General features: G+C 42.4%; 1 protein-coding gene across 2 annotated transcripts; it reads right to left on the bottom strand.

Moving 5' to 3' along the window:
* Nucleotides 1-2,219: 2,219 nt before the first annotated feature.
* Nucleotides 2,220-16,156, bottom strand: tram1 (translocation associated membrane protein 1). 2 transcript variants are annotated; one of them, XM_069191560.1, is made up of 11 exons: nt 15,861-16,156; nt 14,500-14,563; nt 10,962-11,080; nt 10,289-10,405; nt 9,265-9,323; nt 8,198-8,282; nt 7,850-7,920; nt 7,653-7,757; nt 6,995-7,138; nt 5,081-5,235; nt 2,220-4,490 (listed from the first exon to the last, which is right to left on the bottom strand). In XM_069191560.1, exons 1-11 carry the CDS (start codon nt 15,981-15,983, stop codon nt 4,417-4,419), a joined length of 1,116 nt encoding a protein of 371 aa, XP_069047661.1. In that variant the 5' UTR covers nt 15,984-16,156; the 3' UTR covers nt 2,220-4,416. The 2 variants fall into 2 exon arrangements, with proteins under 2 accessions (XP_069047661.1, XP_006633960.1); XM_006633897.3 differs by having other exon boundaries at nt 10,962-11,083.
* Nucleotides 16,157-19,698: the final 3,542 nt, after the last annotated feature.

Raw genomic sequence — 19,698 nt, forward strand, 5'->3', positions numbered from 1 at the left:
ATCACCCTGCAACTCACAACTGGCAACCCACTGAACCTAAGCAGGTGTGAGCCTGGTCAGTACCTGGATGGAAGACCTCCTGGGAAAAACTAAGGTTGCTGCTGGAAGAGGTGTTAGTGGGGCCAACAGGGGGTGCCCACCCTGCGGTCCATATGGGTCCTAATGCCCCAGTATAGTGAGGGGGACACTATACTGTAAACAGGCGCCGTCCTTCGGATGAGACGTAAAACCGAGGTCCTGACTCTCTGTGGTCATTAAAAATCCCAGGGCGCTTCTCGAAAAGAGTAGGGGTGTAACCCCGGTGTCCTGGCCAAATTTCCAATTGGCCCTTACTAATCATGGCCTCCTAATAATCCCTCTCTATGAATTGGCTACATTACTCTGCTCTCCTCCCCACTGATGGCTGATGTGTGGTGAGCGTTCTGGCGCACTATGGCTGCCGTCGCATCATCCAGGTGGATGCTGCACATTGGTGGAGGTGGAGGGGAGTCCCCATTACCTGTAAAGCGCTTTGAGTGGAATGTCCAGAAAAGCGCTATATAAGTGTAAGCAATTATTATTATTATTATTATTAACTCAACCGGCTGACCTGTCGCAGACTCCCTCATTCTGTTGGTTTGATGAGCACTGGGAATCTACTGCATGTGCTCCTCTGGCCTGCAAACCACGACCTGCCTGTCAAAGCGACCCTACAGTGGAATCCATAGACAGAGATGGAGCAAGATGATGATGAGGATGATCTTGCTGAGGTGTCTTGACTCGTGCACTCCCAGATTACGGGTTATCGCTTACAGACCCGCAACAATCATTGCAAATGGCTAGCTGTGAACACCCCAGACAGCCTGAAAAACTGGGAAATCACCCCATCATCTGTGCCCAGTCAACTCTCACCAATGAGCTGATTCAGCGCAGCAAAGCCATCCAATCGATTAAAACAGTGCAAAAAATCACCACACTCTCATGACTAAGACAAGTAGAAATTAACTTCAATTAACTTGTCCCCTGCCAACCCAATAGATGATTGTTAACTAACTTCATGGGATCCTAGATTATTTATGACACCATTATTTAAAACGTGTTCAGGAGTCAAAGGAAAAATTAAAGGTTAATTCGACACTTGAAAAGTAGAAAGAAAAACACATTCGGGCTATTGAGCCTTCTTCAGGTGTTCTCCTTTCTATTTCTTAGTAATAACTCCTTTACACTTACTGTATACAGAGCTTTTCTGGACACTCCACTCAAAACGCTTTACAGGTAATGTGGACTCCCCTCCATCACCACCAGTGTGCAGCCCCACCTGGATGATATGACAGCAGCCATAGTGTTCCAGTACACTCCCCACACACCAGCTCTCAGTGGGGAGGAGAACAGAGTGATGGGGACTATTAGGAGGCCATGATTGGTAAAGTCCAGTGGGAAATTTGGCCAGAATACTTCGGTAACATCCCTACTCTTTCTGAGAAACACCCTGGGATTTGTAATGACCACAGATAGTCAGGACCAGTTCTACATTTCTTTCTGGGCCATTAGGATCCACACATACTGCAGGATGAGCACTCCCTGCTGGCCACACTAACACCTCTTCCAGCAGCTTTCCCAGGAGGTCTCCCATCCAGGTCCTGACCAGGCTCACACCCGCTGAGCTACAGGGCATTATGGCTGCTGGCAAAGTGTGGAAATAAGCTTCCCTTCACTTATTGCTTTGCACCTCCCTAACTCAACATGTTCAGGAGTGGTTTCACATTTACAATATGTAGATTTGGTCTGAATGACTGCAGAGCACTGGAAATTGTGAATTGCGCACAAGAACCATCAATATGGTTGAAGGCAGAGCTGGCATTTCTTTAATGAGGATCATTTGTGCGCATAACAGAACATTATTAAGTGGTTGGCAAGAACAAAGAACAACCATAGATTTGAGATCACAGAAAAACAAATCTCTTAAGATCTAGATGGAACTCACAGCATCTGCAACACAGGGTACAATTCTGAAAACTGGTCTTTCCAGGTCACTATGATTTTAAGGTGACATATGTAACCTGAGTAGACACTCGGGTTACATATAGCATTTCTTTTCTTATTTTAGGTCAGAATATTTATATTAAATAAGTATACAAGAGTTTTAATCTCTCAGACAGCTGTGAGCTACAAATTCTTGCATTCCTCTGTCATTTCAGGCATTTTCTAGGTTTATAGACCGCAAATAATGAAAGACAATCTGCATCCCAGCCTTTTCCTTTATTTCAGACCATTTCCACACAAGACCTAACAAGAGGCTTAACTTACTGAATCCTGTAACACACAAGGAACCTCTGTCAGTTTAATTATAACCATTGAAGCCATAACCATAGTTTTCATACAAGGTGTAAAGTTACATAGGCATACAAATCTGACGATTGGAAAAAAAAAATGGAAAAACTTGGTCATTATTAAAACATCTTAATTTCTTTTTCAAACACTTTCACTTATATAGAAAGAAACAGCTGTCTTCAAAGTTGTATAAATATAGATCTTTATCTAAAAAATATGTTTTCCAGGTATATAAGTAAAAGATTTGATTTTAATCAGTGTATTTATATGCACATATTTAAAAAAAAACAGCACAGTATTCTGTTTCCCTTTTAAAAACCTAAGCTTGTATGTTGTATGCAAGATGGCTTGAAAAGGTCATGGAGAGGAATCGGAAATCACCTGTCATTTCCATTAATAATGCAGTTTAACTTCTCGCAATTGTCACTTCGCAGAACTTGATTTCATGTCTAAATAAATCCTTTCACTGGCCTTGAATCAATGGCAATTAATGTCTCAGTTCTCATATAGAATTACCCTTCGATTGAATAAGTAAATGCATCCTAGAAACAAAAGAATGATGTATAGTTATTTCTTTTGTAACCCGTTTTATGATCACAATTTTCAAATCGGAGACAAAGACACTATGGGGTGGAAAAAAGACAAAGCTCTTGGCTCTGTTTCGGTGTTAACTCCCAAAATTTCATGTTAACTCCTTCCCAGCAATCCACTCTGAACACATCCCACGGAACTGATAGTGCTTACCACCGTTTCAAATCGTCAGTTAACACCGTCAAGACAGGACAGGACAAGAAGTGAAAACGCCAGTAATTAAGATGAAAGCCTTTCCCAATCCTATTTTTTTTTAACAAAAGGTATGGAATAAAATTTATTTACACACAACAAGAAGCTGACAATTTTGACACCACACGCATATATTATATATCCTCCTGTGCAAAAAAAAAAAATCAATGAATGAAACACCTTGGTTTTAAATGCTACAATGTAGTTTCAATATTGAACTACCAAGGTCGTTTTGGGTACAAAACTCAGCTGATCCCTTTGGGTCAGCTTTTAGTCAGGTCCACAGAAGCGCACAAAGACCACATTCCTGAGAAGAAGATTTGCAATATTCAAACCCAAAGCAGACTAATTGGTTGTGTTAAAAAATAACTAAGTACACTTGACAGGGTTTGGAATGGAAACATTAGCTTCAGCCACATTTGGCATAGTGAAAAGACTGGCTTGACAACCACAGGTGCTGGTCTCCTACTCAATACTGCCAAAATATTACCCTGCCGCGACTTGCTCTTAAGGTCTTCGATAAGAGGGACCATGTCTGAAGCTAAATTACAAGAACAAAAGACGACTAGAACCAATGAAAAAAGTGAAACAATGTTTTGGACATTTCTAGTTGCATTAAAAGCAAGAAGATTAAGACATCTTTTTTATAGGTTAAGTGGTTGCTTTTCCAAGACTGAGGGTTTGTTAAAAATATAACCTCAGTATTGTATATCCATTTGCACTGAAGTCTCATCCTGTGTAAAATCAGTCATGTTGGCATCCAGATGTCTGTAAAGGCTCCCCAGATACCCTGTACTGAAATGCCGTTAATTTCCTGAACATTGAAATGGGTTATTTCAGAATACTGTTCCTTAATCACCAATAACAAACTCCTAACTTTGAGAACAGCGAGGAGGACACCAGGATTTGCAGCAGGAGAAGGGGATCTTTTAAAACGATTTTGCAAGACCTGATCAAAGCCAACTCTGTGTGAGAACCATACACAACGGATGGTAAAAACAACAGTTTCCCACAGCACGGTCTCACATGTGCCAATGTGGAGAATTTCTAATACACCTAAATTTCCAGCATGTATCTATTAGGCACTTTCATATCTTTGTGGATTTTGAGCTTTCATACAGTTTTAGGTTGCAAATTGATGCTTTCTAACATTGATTGTGACCAAGCACGTGCCCTGCTTATTTGCTTTGAGACCTTGCAGTAAATTATACTTCCCATTTGACAGAATAAAGAACAAAACGCGTTCCTCGAGTAAGGGGCGGATTCTGGAATGCAGAGGACTGGGGGAGGTGCTGGCTCATTGGTGGAGGCTCTGCGTCTTTATTACGATGACTTCTCTTTCTTAACTCTAGAAGACTCTGCTCCATTGGGAGTAAGTGCCCCGTTCACACCGTTAGCTGAAAAGCAAGCCAAAAACATTTCTTCAGGTCAAGGAAATCAAACATTTTAACCGACAGGCGCACAGAAAAAGCCTTGACCATAAGATTTCAAACCTCTGCTGTAACCCCAGTTGCATTTTTGTGGTCAGGCAACAGAAAGTGTGAAAGGCTGTACCTCGGTCATAAATGGTCACCGAGTCCCGACACGTTTATTTGTGTTCTTCATCGCACTGGCGTATCAAATCTCTCTCAATATTGTTCAGGAAAACCCGAGACGAGCTGGGACCCTGAGAAATATTTATCTAGGACATAACACATTCTTTACTCAATTCTATACCGTCTGCAACACAACCCACTTTTTCCCTTATGACTAGAAAAGCAAAGTGAACTGCCTACTGAGTGAAAGAAAAGTTCCTCAGTTTGTCTCGGCCAGACAAGAGTTGCATTTGGCTTTTTGAGCAACTGGTGCTCACGAGGGACGGACTTTTTCCACTGGTCTGCTCCGCTCTGCAGGACGCAGGGAAGCTTCGCTCCTCCCAGTCCCCCACCAACACCAGTAACCGGCTCGCAGTCGGCAGCTGCTTTACGAGGTCGCCTGGGCCACTGACCTTTGTCTTTTTTAGATGACCTGCTTTTAGCAGGAGCCGCCTTCTTCTTCACTGCCTGAGCCTGGGCACGCTCTCTCCACCTCCGCAGCTGGAAGTTGATGAATTTCCACATCATGAACGCCTGGGTCAGACAGATCGCAGCCAGCACGGTGATCCTGCAGCAGAAAGACACCTTCCGCTTTAATAAAGGATCTTACGCTGGTGGGCAGCACATCATACAATGCACAACCCCAGTGTCTTGCATCTGTGAATATTAATCAAAGGGATCCAGTCTCCACAACTGCAAAGTGCATAAAGCATTGATGATTAAATACCATAATTAAAAGGCATGTTAATTATTCAATACCTCCCAACAAAAAGATGCAAATAGTAAGAAAATGCTTTAATAAAATAGTTTTAAAGTGTTATAATTTAAAGTGTAAATAATTTAACATACAACTAATTGGCCAGAAATACCAATGTCACAGTTATGTTGCCAGCCATGCTTCAATACACACCAATACATTTGCTGACAGAATGTTTCAGTAATTTGCATTCATCTAGTGTGATCTAGTGGGGCTAAAATCAGCTTAATACCTTCACAGACACTCCAATCCTCACCAGGACAGGTGAACTGATCATGAATAGATGTATCAAAGCTTATTGCGTATCCATTCATTTCCATTCCCACTAGAACAACAATCCCACCAATTGGAATGTTCAAGCTGACTATTTGTCTAAGAGTTGTTTTCACAGTTAAGACCACTATACCACAGGTCCCTTGCAGCACACGTTCCTTCAACACACCCACCTGTCACCCTGACCGATTACAATCTCCACAGCCCCACCGGAGACTCAGCGCCGATGAGGAGAGGGTCACTCCTCCCACCGGCATCACTGCAAGCTTCACGGAGCCGAAGCCTCTGCTTCTCCAAGACCCAAGAGAGGCGAAGACTGGCCTCAGCTAATAGCCACACTATCTCACCGGCCCTCTACAGTCTGCAGGCGGTTACTGACACGACCCTGACTCAATCCTGCGATGGCTGGCCCAGAGCCACTAGCAGAGCTTAATGACAAGAACCTCCAAAGGCCGCTCCCTCCCAATGTTATGCTTTTTTTTACTTGTGGTTTCAAAATGACGCCATCCGCCAACGCCACCAGTCGTGCTCCCAGCAGTCAACACGGACAGCAAATAACACTGATCAGAAAAATAAAAATCCTTCTACCCTCCCCCCTCTGAACCACTGTAAAGAACTTTCTCTTGCATGTGGTGAGATTCTTTCCACTCTTTCCTTTCTACCAAACTCACCTATTGTCAAGTTATTTTCATATCGGCCTCCATCATCTACATACTCCTACAGCTAAAAATCTCACTGGGCATGTTTATTGCTACCAAATTTAACTGATACCAAAAGGCCCAACACTACTTCATACCTGAGCTACTAATTCAGAGGACGTTTTTATCTAAAGCAACTTATGTTTGCACACATATTGTATATACAGCTGGATATTTTACAGGACCAATCCAGATGAAATATATTGCTCAAGCACACAGCAGTGGCTCACCAGGAATGTGACTCAACAGCCTTCCAGCTGACGAGGCCAGAACCATGACCACTCCTCCACACTGCTGCTTTGTGGTGTCTATACTGGTAACCTCCCAGTTCTTGGTCCTTGCCCTAGCCCTCTTAGAACCCACAACTACGAGCTTCCCCCCTCAGGAGATCTTGTATTTACAGAGAACTTAAACAGTTTAGGAAAAAAAATGAAAAATAGTCCAAATAAGACCAGCCTTTGCATAAATGTCCATATATTTTGAACAAACTTCAGGACACTCCCTCACAAAAAAGCAAAACATTCCTAAAATCCTCTAAAACACTTTTAAAGTGTTTTTCTTTCCTTAAAGAGGCGAAAAATTGTTTTCTATAGGTTTACCTGACAAACAGAACATTGAAGTTGCCCTCGGCGATGTCCAGGCCCTGCTGCTCGGCGCCCGCCAGGCCGAACCCCACCGCCAGCACCGACAGAGACAGCGTAAGCAGCCGGCCGAGGACGAAGAGAACAGCCCACACCGTGAACCTGCAACGCGCACGGAGACGTCACCCCACGGGCGAGGCAGAGGCGGGAGCTGTCCTGAGCACAGCCACTCCAGGACCAGCTCCTCAGGCCTGCTGCCTGCCCGCAGCAGAAGCGCACAGAAAAAGCGTGCGGACATTAATGCACCCTGTCTGGAAAGACACTGTCCATTTCTACGCAGTGAGGCGACAAAATTAACTTACAGAAGAAAGCTAACATCTCGGAGGGAAAAGTATGCCCTTCTAGGATTCTCCTTGAACGGATTCACGTGTTAGGCTCATTATTGCTTGCTCATAACCAGCATTTAATAATGTGGAGCATTGTCACTTCTTGCAAGACACATCAAAGGCAAGCCTGAACGATGAATCTATGTCCACTCCTCACACACATTTAGCCTGATTGCTAGAGGTCAGCATTCCTACACACTTCAATACACCCTGTTGTACAGTGACGCAGCCTGTCTAGGCTCCGGAGCTCGACGTACCCTTTCCCCGCAGGGACACGCTTGGCTGCTTACCCAGTCTGCCTGTTCTCATTGCTGAAGTACACGAGGCGGGACATGTGGAACAGGAGCTCCACGAAGTAGTGCAGCACCAACAGGACCAGGCCCAGGCGATTCAAGCTGTGGGGACAGACACACCTGAGATTAGCCCACCTGTGCTGGCCTAGCCCCCCTCCTGGACTTGGTCAACATCACTCTTCACAGGTACTCACGAGAGGAGATATGCGCCCGCGATGTGGACCAGGTAGAGGCTAATGTACACCACCTGGCGTGGAATATCCTCCTGCAATGTGAAAAGGTAAACAGAATAGTGTTATCAAATTGCTAGAAGACTGTCAGTCACAGAAATAAATCGTGAACAAGCAAAGCAGGTTAGCGGTGTGGAGGAATGTTTCCAACGTGCAGGGCCAATACCTCAACAACACCAACCGTCACCGTCAAGAATAAAAACCGGAAGCCACAGTTCCAAACGGTAATAGTTCTTCCCAACCTGAGATGGATCGGCCACCAGAAAACGTCAGGCAGAGGAGCCCTTGAGCCTAAAAACGATGCATACTTACCTTTTTGGTTTTCTGGAAATACAGCTCTGGGAAAGCATGCAACCAATATCCCAGCTGACAGATGTAAAAAAACTTCATCTGGAATCTGGACAGAGAATGGATCACATGGGAAAAAAAACTAATTAGAAAACCCACCACAGCGCAATGAGCAATGAAGAGGATGATAGTGGATGAAGCAACTTCCACTGTCACCCCAAACCTCAAATCAGTCCCTGTAGGTCCTAAGATCTGCTCCTGCCTCACTTCTCATGACTTCAAGGCTGCCATTTATTTTTGCATCCCCGTAATTTATTCCAGAAACTACTAAAACTTTACAATTTATCACATCTGTATGCTTTAGGCTGAGGTGTTTTCACACCTGTTCCTTCCTGTTTGATCTGAACTGTGGTTCTCTTACAAACCTTTTGTTTCAGTTGACGTTCAGGTCATGTTTCTGTGAAGGTGATTTCACATTTGCATGTCCTTCACTTGCAGCTTCACACAGACCAGAACGGTTAGAATTAGGCACTTTTTCCAAAAACAAACTCATATATACACTTGTATAGAGAACAGTTTTTCCCCCATCAAGGAGGACACGTACTGGGCTCTTCCTTTATCTTTGGTTTATTTAGCATCTATCTCAAATAATTGATTAAGAGCATTACATATTTGGAAATACATATGGAAAGCGGAGATGTTTTGTAGGGACATTTATGAGGGACATCTGGAGCACAGAACTGTCATGCAAAGCGATCTCTGGTCATTTAGTTTGATTATATAGCTTTTGCAGGTTTCATATATGGCTTCCAGTGACTCACACTACTGTTAACTCACATCAAATGGCCAAACATTGGGAAAGCGCCCTTTGATTAAAAATGCACTCCTCTTTTCTTGCTCTTGCACTTACATGTGGCCATTAAACAAGTCTGCCAAATCCATAATTAAAGTATGGCGGAATTCCTTTAACATGCATTGATGATCTAACCGAGACATTTACTTAAACACACAGATAGGATATTAACAAGACCCTTACAGGGCAAGTATTCCAAGTTTTTTTTGTATATCAAATCAATTAAGGTCCTACTTACTGCATTAAGCGGTGGGGATATCCTTCCCATAAACTGGCAGGGTCAGCCAAAATATTTTCCTGATCAAAACAAAAATAAAAAAATTGTCTCAAGAAGAACAGAGGTCCTGAAAAGATTTCTCCTGCTTTAACATTTTGGTTAGCTGGTCTTTATTCCCCAAGACAACTCTGATGATAAAGGGCCACAAACTTGCAGGGTTTTATTCTAGCTAAGCTCTTGGTTAAACAATTAAACCCTTAACCGACTTAATGAGACGGTTCGTTTCACTGCTCCTAGCTTTTAAACCTGTTGGGAGATGGCCTTTTAACTATTCCTTAAGTAAAATAAAACGCCAGACTTTTGAGTAGAAAAAAAACTTGCAAATATTCTGTTCAAGCTACCTGTTACTTCAATTGTTACGCCAAGTCAGAAAAAGGCCAGGCTGACTGGTGATGATTCCTGAAAGTCAAGCTGAAGGCAAGACAAGAAATGTATTCAACCTTGCACTGGCTTTAAAAGCCACCAGTGCAAACATCAAGAAAGTTCAGTTCATTCTGGCTGTTAAAATTATTATTTTTGCCAACACAAACCATGAAATGTTTATTTTCATATTTTCAAACAAAACCATTTGCGGGGACTCCTGACCGTGCACGTGGATTCCCAGAGCTCAGGCTGGGCAGCAGTGTGCAACAGGCAGAGGGCTGCCCAGAGCGGGCAAGAGCAAGTGTGGACAAGGACAATGCCAGATAAATGCCAGCTTGTGAGAGTCTCATCACTTCCCCCCATCCCTGCAAGCTCTGCTGTCAAACACCGGAGCCAGCATGTTCCAGAGGAACAGTGTGCATGATCCCAGCCCTCTATTCCATCTGTCATGTTGAAGTGGAGCTGTTTCTCAACCGGTGATGCACCACTAGAAGCAAAAGAAACTGAAGGATGTTGATCCCCACATTCATAAAATCACCTATTTGTGCACTTCTGGTTCTGTTAAGTTTTTGTTCCCAAGCTGCACACAATTCGGACTGACACAGATTTTTGACGCACTCACCGACATGATGATGCTCGCTCCCCAAACACAGGAGAACAAGTAGAAGGCACTGAGCTGCCCAGATTCATTGAACTTGCTGTGCTTCGTTTTGGAAAAATGCATCTTCCTGTTGATTTTCTAGGCGACAACAGACAAGCCTTCACAACAAAATCTTATATAAAATATTAGATATTTTACAATACTTTATATAGAATAAGAATTGCTTCATTTAAACTACTGTTATATACAATTTCATATATAACCTCCTTCAATTGCACATTTCCTATTTTCCCCGAGATTTAAAAAAGATGTGACTATGAGAAATGCTTCCTCTCAGGTTGCTGGCACTTCAAATACAGCTTGCGCTCATCATGCTTCCAAATACAAAATATTATCCTATATCGCAGGACTGTACCCATTTTATTTTTATTGGTTCTTCACTTTGAAACTTCAGATTGAGGAAAATAGAAAAATGGTCCAAAATTCTCCTCCCCAGTTTTTTTTAAAAACTAAACAAATGCAAACATTCTCGACTGCATAACCACAATATGACCAGATGTTTAAAAAATGCAGAAGTAAAATCCCAATTAAAAAAAACACAGAAATAAAGGCATCACTGGTCATTACTGTTTACTAACAAGGGCTGCACATCTAACTAACTAGGAAAATCGGAAGTGTGGCTTTCCATACTTACATCCAGAACATATTCCTGGATGATGGCATGCATGATAATCGCCACCAGCATGTAGAAGAAAACGGTGGCCAAATCCTTCAGACCATGATGAAAATAGTTCACCGTGGTTTCCTCAGGACCTTCTAGAAAACAACAGTTCATTTTAAAACCCAGTGGCGGTCCACTTCATGAAATATATAGACAGCTCTCTCATTTGAAACCCAACATTTTGAGATGTTGAAGGTCGTTTTAGAAACAAATTACAAATCACATTTTCAACACAGTCGTTTTGATTGTATAAAAAAAAACACTACAAGTAAAGGTCCATCACCTTTTAGAAATAAAGGGAACAAAGCTGAGCAGTCAAGGGAGGACAAACGTTCAACCACAGACAAGACAGCTCGCTCTCATGGGAATTTAAAACGGAGAAGATCCAGGCAGCACCTCCATTAGACTGTTTTGGTACAAACTCTAGTACCAGTCTCAAGTCAGTACAGAGCAATACCTGACACTCACGCCCCTACAGACTTTACAGCCCACAGTTCCTGGCCAGGAGACCTCCTGGGAAAGCTAAGGTTACTGCTGGAAAAGATGTTAGTGGGGCCAGTAGGGGGCGCTCACCCTACAGTCCATGTGGGTCATAATGCCCCATTACAGTGACAGGGACACCGATAACGGGATAACTGATGTGTGGTGAGCGCAGTGGCGCACTCTGACTGCTGTCGCATCATCCAGGTGGGGGCTTGGTGGAAGGGAGTCCCCATTACCTGTAAAGTGCTTCGAATAGAGAGTCCAGAAAAGTGCGATGAGTGTAAGGAATCATTCTTCGCACACACATTCAAAAACAAAGGCTACATCTTCCACACCTGAGGGATTATGGGATTTTAGAAAACTGCTCCCATGACAACAGTTGAGCTACACTTTAGTAAACACTGATCCTTTCCATAAGCGATTGATTTGATTAGATCATGGTAGATTCCTATGAAATCTGGGATCTACCATTTAAAGAAACCTAAAAAAGCAGTACTAATTTAAGTTTTGTGCTAATTTGCACAAATTGCAGGCATTCTTTTGAATCTGTAGAGCAAGATATACCTTCGTAAGAATCGTACCCTCACTCACAAAACATCTCACAATACACCATTCGGAATAATATCAGTTATCTTCCAAGATGTAAGAAACCATCAAGTATTGCTATTAACTTGAAACAAAAGATGTTTTCATTTAAGAGAACAACTTTTTGAACTCAAGAAACTTCAGTTTAGTTAAATGTAAATAAATATGAGCTTTGAAGTATTGCAGAATCATTAAATACTTCAAGCAATTTCAAAATCAGAACAGAAATTAGGAACTGAAACAAGCGCTTGCAACACACGGGAAGTGTTTAGAGCTCAGCCGTTCCCAGTTCAGAGTCAAAACACGCTTCACTAAGAAAAAACATCTCCATATGTGGTATCCCCTCCCACCCCCCATATCTCCAGAGTACAGCAGTCTGATTTTACTGTGGACAGCCTCTAGCACAAAGATCCTGGTGAGTGTAGGCTTTAGGTGTGCACTTTTCTCAAGATGGAAGTTCTTCACAAATAATGGAAAATCGCTCATTTGAGCTTATCAATTTTCAAAGTATTGGCACAGATTCTCAATATTCTTGAACATGTTGAAAAAGAGACTTCAGGCCAGAAGAACTGAAAAGAATTGGAACCACTATGGTGACGTTACGTGTAAACTGGACCCAGTTTGACATTGGTGATACTGAATTGAGAATGGAAGTGCAGCATAATGGAGCTCAGGCAGCAGAGCATACTGGGCAGTCACAGTATTGGAGGCACGTTTCTAATAAGCTGTACGACCGGCTGAAACTGCAGAATAGTTTTTTAGCATCCTGATAGACTAAATGGAGCTCTCAGATTGTGACAAATCGACCAAGCCTATGAGGTTTGAGGTCAAAATCCTATTTATTTGAAGAGCCTGAAACACAAACAAGGAAATCCTCATTTTTTTAAAAAAAAAAAGATACACTCCCCATTGGCAGGTGAGAAAATCCTAAAATATCTGGATATTTCTTGCTCCGTTTCTACAGAACCTGCAGCAATGCACTTTTATGAAGAAGTGAGCCAAACCACAGGTCCAGGTAAACACTGCCTGCTGCTTACTGAACTGTTCCTGTTACGGATAGTCATCTACAAATCATTACAGGCAGTTGTGAGGCGGGTGCTAAAGTTCAAAGCACTATCGAACAGCACCGTGAAGGAATGGTTAAGAGCCTTGGACTTGTAACTGGAAGACTGTGGGGTGGTGGCACACACCAAATGCTTCAGTAAATTGTCCAGCAGCATAAGTGATAACAGCCAGATATAAGGGCTGCCAGAAACCCCTGTAAGCACAACAATCAAGATGCAGCTTCAGAAAGCTTAGCACTTATCAAGCACAACCACAAGGATATTGTTGCCTGTCAATATACAAGCAGTTAAGGGAGTCCAATCCTTTCAAAACAGATTTGGCTCAGTTAGCGTGAGCAATTTGATTCAAATATACAAGATCCCGAGAAGAGTCGACAGGGAGAACTCAGGGGACTACTTCATACCCAGCAGCGAAACAAGGATGTAGTTTCCACCATAGGAAAGCAAAAGGATACTCCGTTAGGGCAGAGACTGTTTTTTACAAAAAGAGTGATGGGTATTTGGAACAGGCTTCAGTGGTGAGACCCAAGCTCTGGGTACTTTTAACACAGGACAAAGTTTATTTTCACTTGGCGATTAAACTACAAAATCAGTGAGATAGGCTGAATGGCCCCCTCTAATTTGCATCCTTTATACTGGTCTTCTGATAAATGCAAAGTCATTTCAAGACAGTCTGGGGGTAGTAAATGTGATATTTTTATATTTCTGACATCACAAGGAATGTCCCGCCAACTTGATTTTAATTTAGTCAAATCAAAATCAACTCAACACACCCAGGTTCTGAGAGAACGGTGCCAGGTTCTAAAATTAAGGAGATTCAATACCTGAAGAATTTGTAAAAGCATTTTGGCAAGAACTCAATGCACAATAAACAAATCAATGCAAAGCATAGCATTGTTTACTGGGGACTGATCACTGATCTTCAGATAATAGCACACTTGAGGTAAAATTCCATTCCCGTCTCACAGCACAATGGGCTGAGGAAGCAGGAAAAATGTCCGGATGTACACCCAGTTGGTTATCCCACCGAGAAAGAAAAATTACAAATGTAATACAAAATGAAAGGTTTGTCTCTAAAGGCTTGTCGTCTCTCTCTGTGTTTCTTCCACATAGTTCTGTGGAAGTTAAAGTTCAGCTAACACCTCCGTGGATAGTACAAACAAAAATTAGTAACATGAAAGTGCTGAAGTGGAGTGAAAATATATCACACACAAAAAAGCAACGAAATGGATAGTTAAATGTGTCATCTCTGGGCACTTGTAGCTGAGCTTCTTACAAAACGACAATGGTGGTCAGGTGAAGTTATGGAATGAAACGTCCTCAAAACACTATTGCTGTAACACATACAGGAACGGCAAGTTGTGGAGAAAGACACTTACCATTTACTGAAATAGTAACATTATACTGGACGGTAATGAACAAAACAGCCACTTTGGAAGTAACCTGTAGCAAAAGAGGAAAAAAGAAATCCCTTTATCCACGATTTCTTTGTAATTAAGCTTGCGCTACATTATGCGGAGTAAGACTAGGTTTTGGGGAGTGTAACTGAACCCAACCAACCACACCACTATTCGCCAAAGCACTGCTAAAAAAAAAAAAATACATCTGGACCAGTGGCCAACACTGCAGTGATTTAACTTGACAGTCGACTAACGAGTGTGAATAGTCAGCTGTTTAACAACAAAAACATTTAATGATGACCAAACAGTCAAACGCAAGCGGAAGTATATAAAATGGCAATCATCTGCATTTATTCTAGCAGTAATACAGCGTTCCTGTTCATCTTGGGAGCAGACGGCACAATCCAGACAACCCAGCGCGCCTGAGTTCACATTCAACAGCACTGTACACGTCACCTTACTAAAACGTGTTTCGCTCAAGCCGAGCGCCTTGAGCGCACAGAGCGCTGGGAGCTGTAGTCCTGTTAACGCTGACCTGCAAGGTGTCCCGCTTCCCAGGGAGGAAAAAAAAAACACTCCCAGGAGGGACTTCATCTCCCAAGGTGCACCGCTTCGCACTCAAGGAAAAAAAATTAATGTTCAGCGTACGGCTCTGGTTGTTTTAATACTTAATCTAGCAAATTAATCGTCTTGCATTGCGCTCCAAGTGTTCATCTTGAGCTCGGAAACGCATTTTTATGTTTCGGCAGTTTACGCTGCCTTTGGACATCCATTTTTTTTTAAGATCAGGGATTGCCAGATAGTTACCAGTCACTGAGTGAATGCCACGTAACACTTAAATCTCACAAAAAACGGCGAGTTCAGAGATGCACCATTATCATTACGACCACATGATTACACCTCAATAAATTCTATAACCTGAACTGCAGATCACTACAGGCAATTATTTTCGTTGTTTTTGTTCTTGCCTTTTCTTTTAATAAAAAGTTCGGTCGAAATTAAGAGTATGTCTTTACTAACTCGCTTATCATCTGCTGTCACCCTTATTTGCTACTATTTTAAGCTTCGTGTACACGATACAAACAAACTCAATGTGCCAGTAAAAAAGGGATGAGAAATAAACACGCAAAAGGGCCTCTAAAAACTTTTATTCATTTTGTCGAGGAAGTAGTGTGACCGTCTATCCTCGTATCGCAGAGGCTCAGTTATCTGAAGTATCTTTCAATCAATCTCAAGGATCTCATTTCCCCCCTCGACACAATAAAATAATAAGAAGAAGAAGCCGCGATGAAGTCCAAGACCTAAAATAGCAAAAAAATAAATAAATCGCATTTTCCTACCTCAAACATCAACCCGAGCAGAAACAACATAGCAACACAGGAAACGATGTCTGCATGGTTCTGGATAACAAAGTCGTGGCTCAAGACAGGCGGGTTCTTGCTAGATTTCTTTCGGATGCCCATGTTGATTAATTGTTTGCTGCAGCCTTGATTTCTCTGTTCTTCCTCCCCCGCCGGCCGCTGGAAAACCGCTGGTAAGGACAGGAATACGTCTACTACGAGCGCGGCTGCTCTCTGCCACCCCTGCTGCCGTACCGTAGCGCACTGCTGGCTGATGAAGACGGGGCAGATCTGCTGCGCTGGCCCTCGCAGTTTAAGGCGGCGCCACCTGGCCGTGTGGAGTCACATCAGGATGCGTGACTGCCTGCCAGCCAGCCAGCCTGGTGCTGGGGTGCGCCTTTTGAGCGACGGCTTCGGCTCGGGTCGACGCTGCCGGCTGAAAACCCCGTAAAATACAAGGTAAAAGAAAAAAAAAACGTGCGGTGAGGCGAACCGACGCATTTCATGCACCACGGGTTGCGATCTCGACTACTTTTGCGGGCATTATCTGTATGCAATCTGAATATCGCACGGTACAGCGATGGGAATTAAGTGCTAGTGGCAGTGTACCCATTGTTGGGCACAAATGCATCAGTTGTGGTTGGCGTGTTCACACGTTCATGATTTATCAGTGAAATGCACTTCCTTATACAACCAACGCCACCAAGCAATGGACGATGCTTTGATTTTTTTTTTTAGTTTAGTGTCAGGGACAGCACGCAGCTTATAAACTGCACCAGGGTTATCTGAAAAGATTTAATTTTCCTGCTGAGTGTTTTGACCAGTAGTCTAAGGTTTCATTGTAGTAGACTAAATTACAGAGATTACTGTGTTACTGATGACTTTGTTATTTAGAATGAAAGAGCCCCTCTTCCTTATAATGCAAAATTGCCAGAAATACACAATTTAAGAACTTTAGATAAAAGTTCTCATACCTTATTCCACAGTAATTGTTTCCACGTGAAACCAGATGTTTACACTAATAGCCCCACAAAGTGGTTTATTAGCATAACAATGGGATCCATATTGCACTTTTCAAATAATTAAACTGAGGGCCTTGCTTTATTATGTACAGATGATTGAAATCATATTCAATATTTTGTGTACTGACTTGGTGCAATCCTTATACTACATTATAGTGGAGTCACAGCCATGTTTACCTAAATAAACAATAACAAATTATATCCTACACAAATGCAATTTGACTTCTGCATGCTCTTTTAAATCGATTCGTCATCTGTTTAAAAATGTGAACCATCAACTCTTTAAATATGATTAAATGGTTTGTGTTTCTTTCATTCAAAAAAACAAGAACCTCAAGGGGTGTTTATCTTTCCACTAGTGAGCTATGATTAAAAGTGTTCCTTATCCCTTGAATGATAAGACTTCATGTCTTGAAAACTTGTGCTGCATGACTTCTTGTCAGAGAAACTCAAGGTTATGTTGTTTCGATGTTTGACAATGATGATGGTTGAACACATCTGACATTCACATTTAAGAACAAGTAAAAAGGTCACCCCTGTCACTCAATGCCAGCCTGAATCCCATACCAAATGTATAGAATATTAAACTGTTGTATTGGTTCAGAGGTCATTTTGACTAGACATAGTCTCCTTTCTATATATTGTAAATCTGAACGTGATATCTTAAAACTACACATTCTTAAAGCATGCTAAAATGCATATTTGAGGGACTGATGTTTTATGAAACTAGTTCCTCTTTGCTGGTATCACATCTTTAATATGGCTGCTTATTTAAGTGGGGGGTTTGCATTGGAATCATGTTTATGACTAAGATCTCTACGTGCAGCAAACAAAAATCAATAATCGACCTGAAAATGCTTAGTAGTGAACGATATTTCAGTTAAAGAGGAAAAATAGAAAATTTAGTTTAGTACACTACATTTAGTACGTTCAGTCTAGTAAATTCAGAGAATTCAGACAAAGGAAACAATAAGACACAGACCCCACAAAAAAGTGAAAGCCGAAATACACTGATCAAGACGACCTCAAGGTGGAGCCACTGAGTCAGACAGTGGTACCCAGAGCAAGGTGTAGCCTTTGCTGTCATCCCCTCCATGGGGGCTTGGGGCTCCTCGTGACTCTGCTCTCGTGACGCACGGCTCTGTGGTGCAGTTTCCCGGCCTGGTAACAGGAGGACTGGCTGGTCTCCTGCCAAGACTCGAGCTAACAGGTCTAACTCGGCACAGGCCCACATGGGTCCAGAACAGTGGTCCTGGTCCTGGTGACTCACACGCCTGCTGCTGTTCACCCCAGCCCGCCTTCGCCGGGTCACCGAAGCCTCGCTTGAGCTAAGAAACTACTTCAGTGGGATACTGGCATGGTGTTTCTACTCCCAAGTTCAGGATTTTATTACTCGCAGAACACAACGGTTAAAGCTCCAACTTGGTTAAGAGCAGGGAACAAACAGCTCCAATTAATCAGATAATGAAGTCAATGAAGGGTTGGATTGTGGAACGGAGGGCTCAGCTGTACCCAAAGCCAATAGGTGTGTGGGTCACCAGGACCAGGATTGGGAACCACTGATCTACAATGTCTGCTGGACAGAACTGATAGCGCAGCCCCCGTGGGCTCAGACAGCCCTATAGTTTGGTTTGCACTTAGCAGAGGAGCTTGCTTGCCCTTCCTGTGCCGGATGTTTTCCAACCGGTAGAACTCTGGGTGTAGGAAGGAAACGGTCAGAATGGTGTCTAGGACTGCCTTGGTGACCCCTGCGACAGTGCACTGATTAATCAGCACAGGCTCCCCAGCAGTCTGGCTGAATGGTGCAAGGTGTCAGTTATTGGATGGTGACAGGCAAAGGTCAAACAGATAAGATCACAGCCTATTGTTTACGCTGCCCCACTGGCGTTAACACTAATTCGCCATTAGATCTCACAGATAAATCAAGCAGGTAAAGAACTCTGGTGGGATTTTTAGTGACAAGCTGAAGTGGCTAACAAAGTTGCTTTTCTGGAGCTAACAAAAGCAACATTAACGATCACGATCCCCTGTTCTACAGCTGCAGTCAAAATGTATTTTCATCTTTCAAGCGGTTACAAATCATAGCTTGTCAGAATTTAATGCCAATTGTGATGGAACTAAGAAAGTGTACAGATAATATTATGCTATTCGCCCTACTTGGTGTGGAAGTTAATAGCTGACTGATGGAAGGATCTTATTCATCCAACTCTTAAAAGCAGTCTTGAAGGCTTCACAGAACTGCCTGGATTGATTAGGAAATATAGCACAGCTAAAATTGTCATGCATTTGTTAATTTTTTAAAAAATCAACTGACATGCAACTGCCTTTTGATTTGCAATCTGTTTAATCAATATAATATTTTGAACATTTCCCCCCCAGAGTTTCCAGTGGTAATGCACAGCCATGTTTTCATCCTGAAAACCGGTATAAAAAAAACACTTCTTGGTTTACAAAAGCATGCAGACAAACAAGCTAACAGATTGTTATGAGGTGCTGAAATATCAGCTGCATCATTGTTCCCAGGAGTTTTTTTTAAACTTGAACTGCATTATTAATGTGATGTGAAGTAAACCTCTGTAGGTGGAATACATCTCAGAAATTGCCACAGTTATAAACCTTAATACGTGAAGGTGTTATTTTGTTGACATACTGTGGCCTCCCTGGAAACTAACAATCATGTGTTATGATTGTGATGCTGATATTATTATTATATAATAGAGATATTATACAAATTTAATTATGATAGTAATTGCTCACACCTATAAAGTACTTTTCTGGACACTCCACTCAAAGCACTTTGCAGTAATGGGGATCCC

The sequence above is a fragment of the Lepisosteus oculatus genome, chromosome 6 (genome assembly GCF_040954835.1).
Source record: "Lepisosteus oculatus isolate fLepOcu1 chromosome 6, fLepOcu1.hap2, whole genome shotgun sequence".
NCBI classification, from domain to species: Eukaryota; Metazoa; Chordata; class Actinopteri; order Semionotiformes; family Lepisosteidae; genus Lepisosteus; species Lepisosteus oculatus.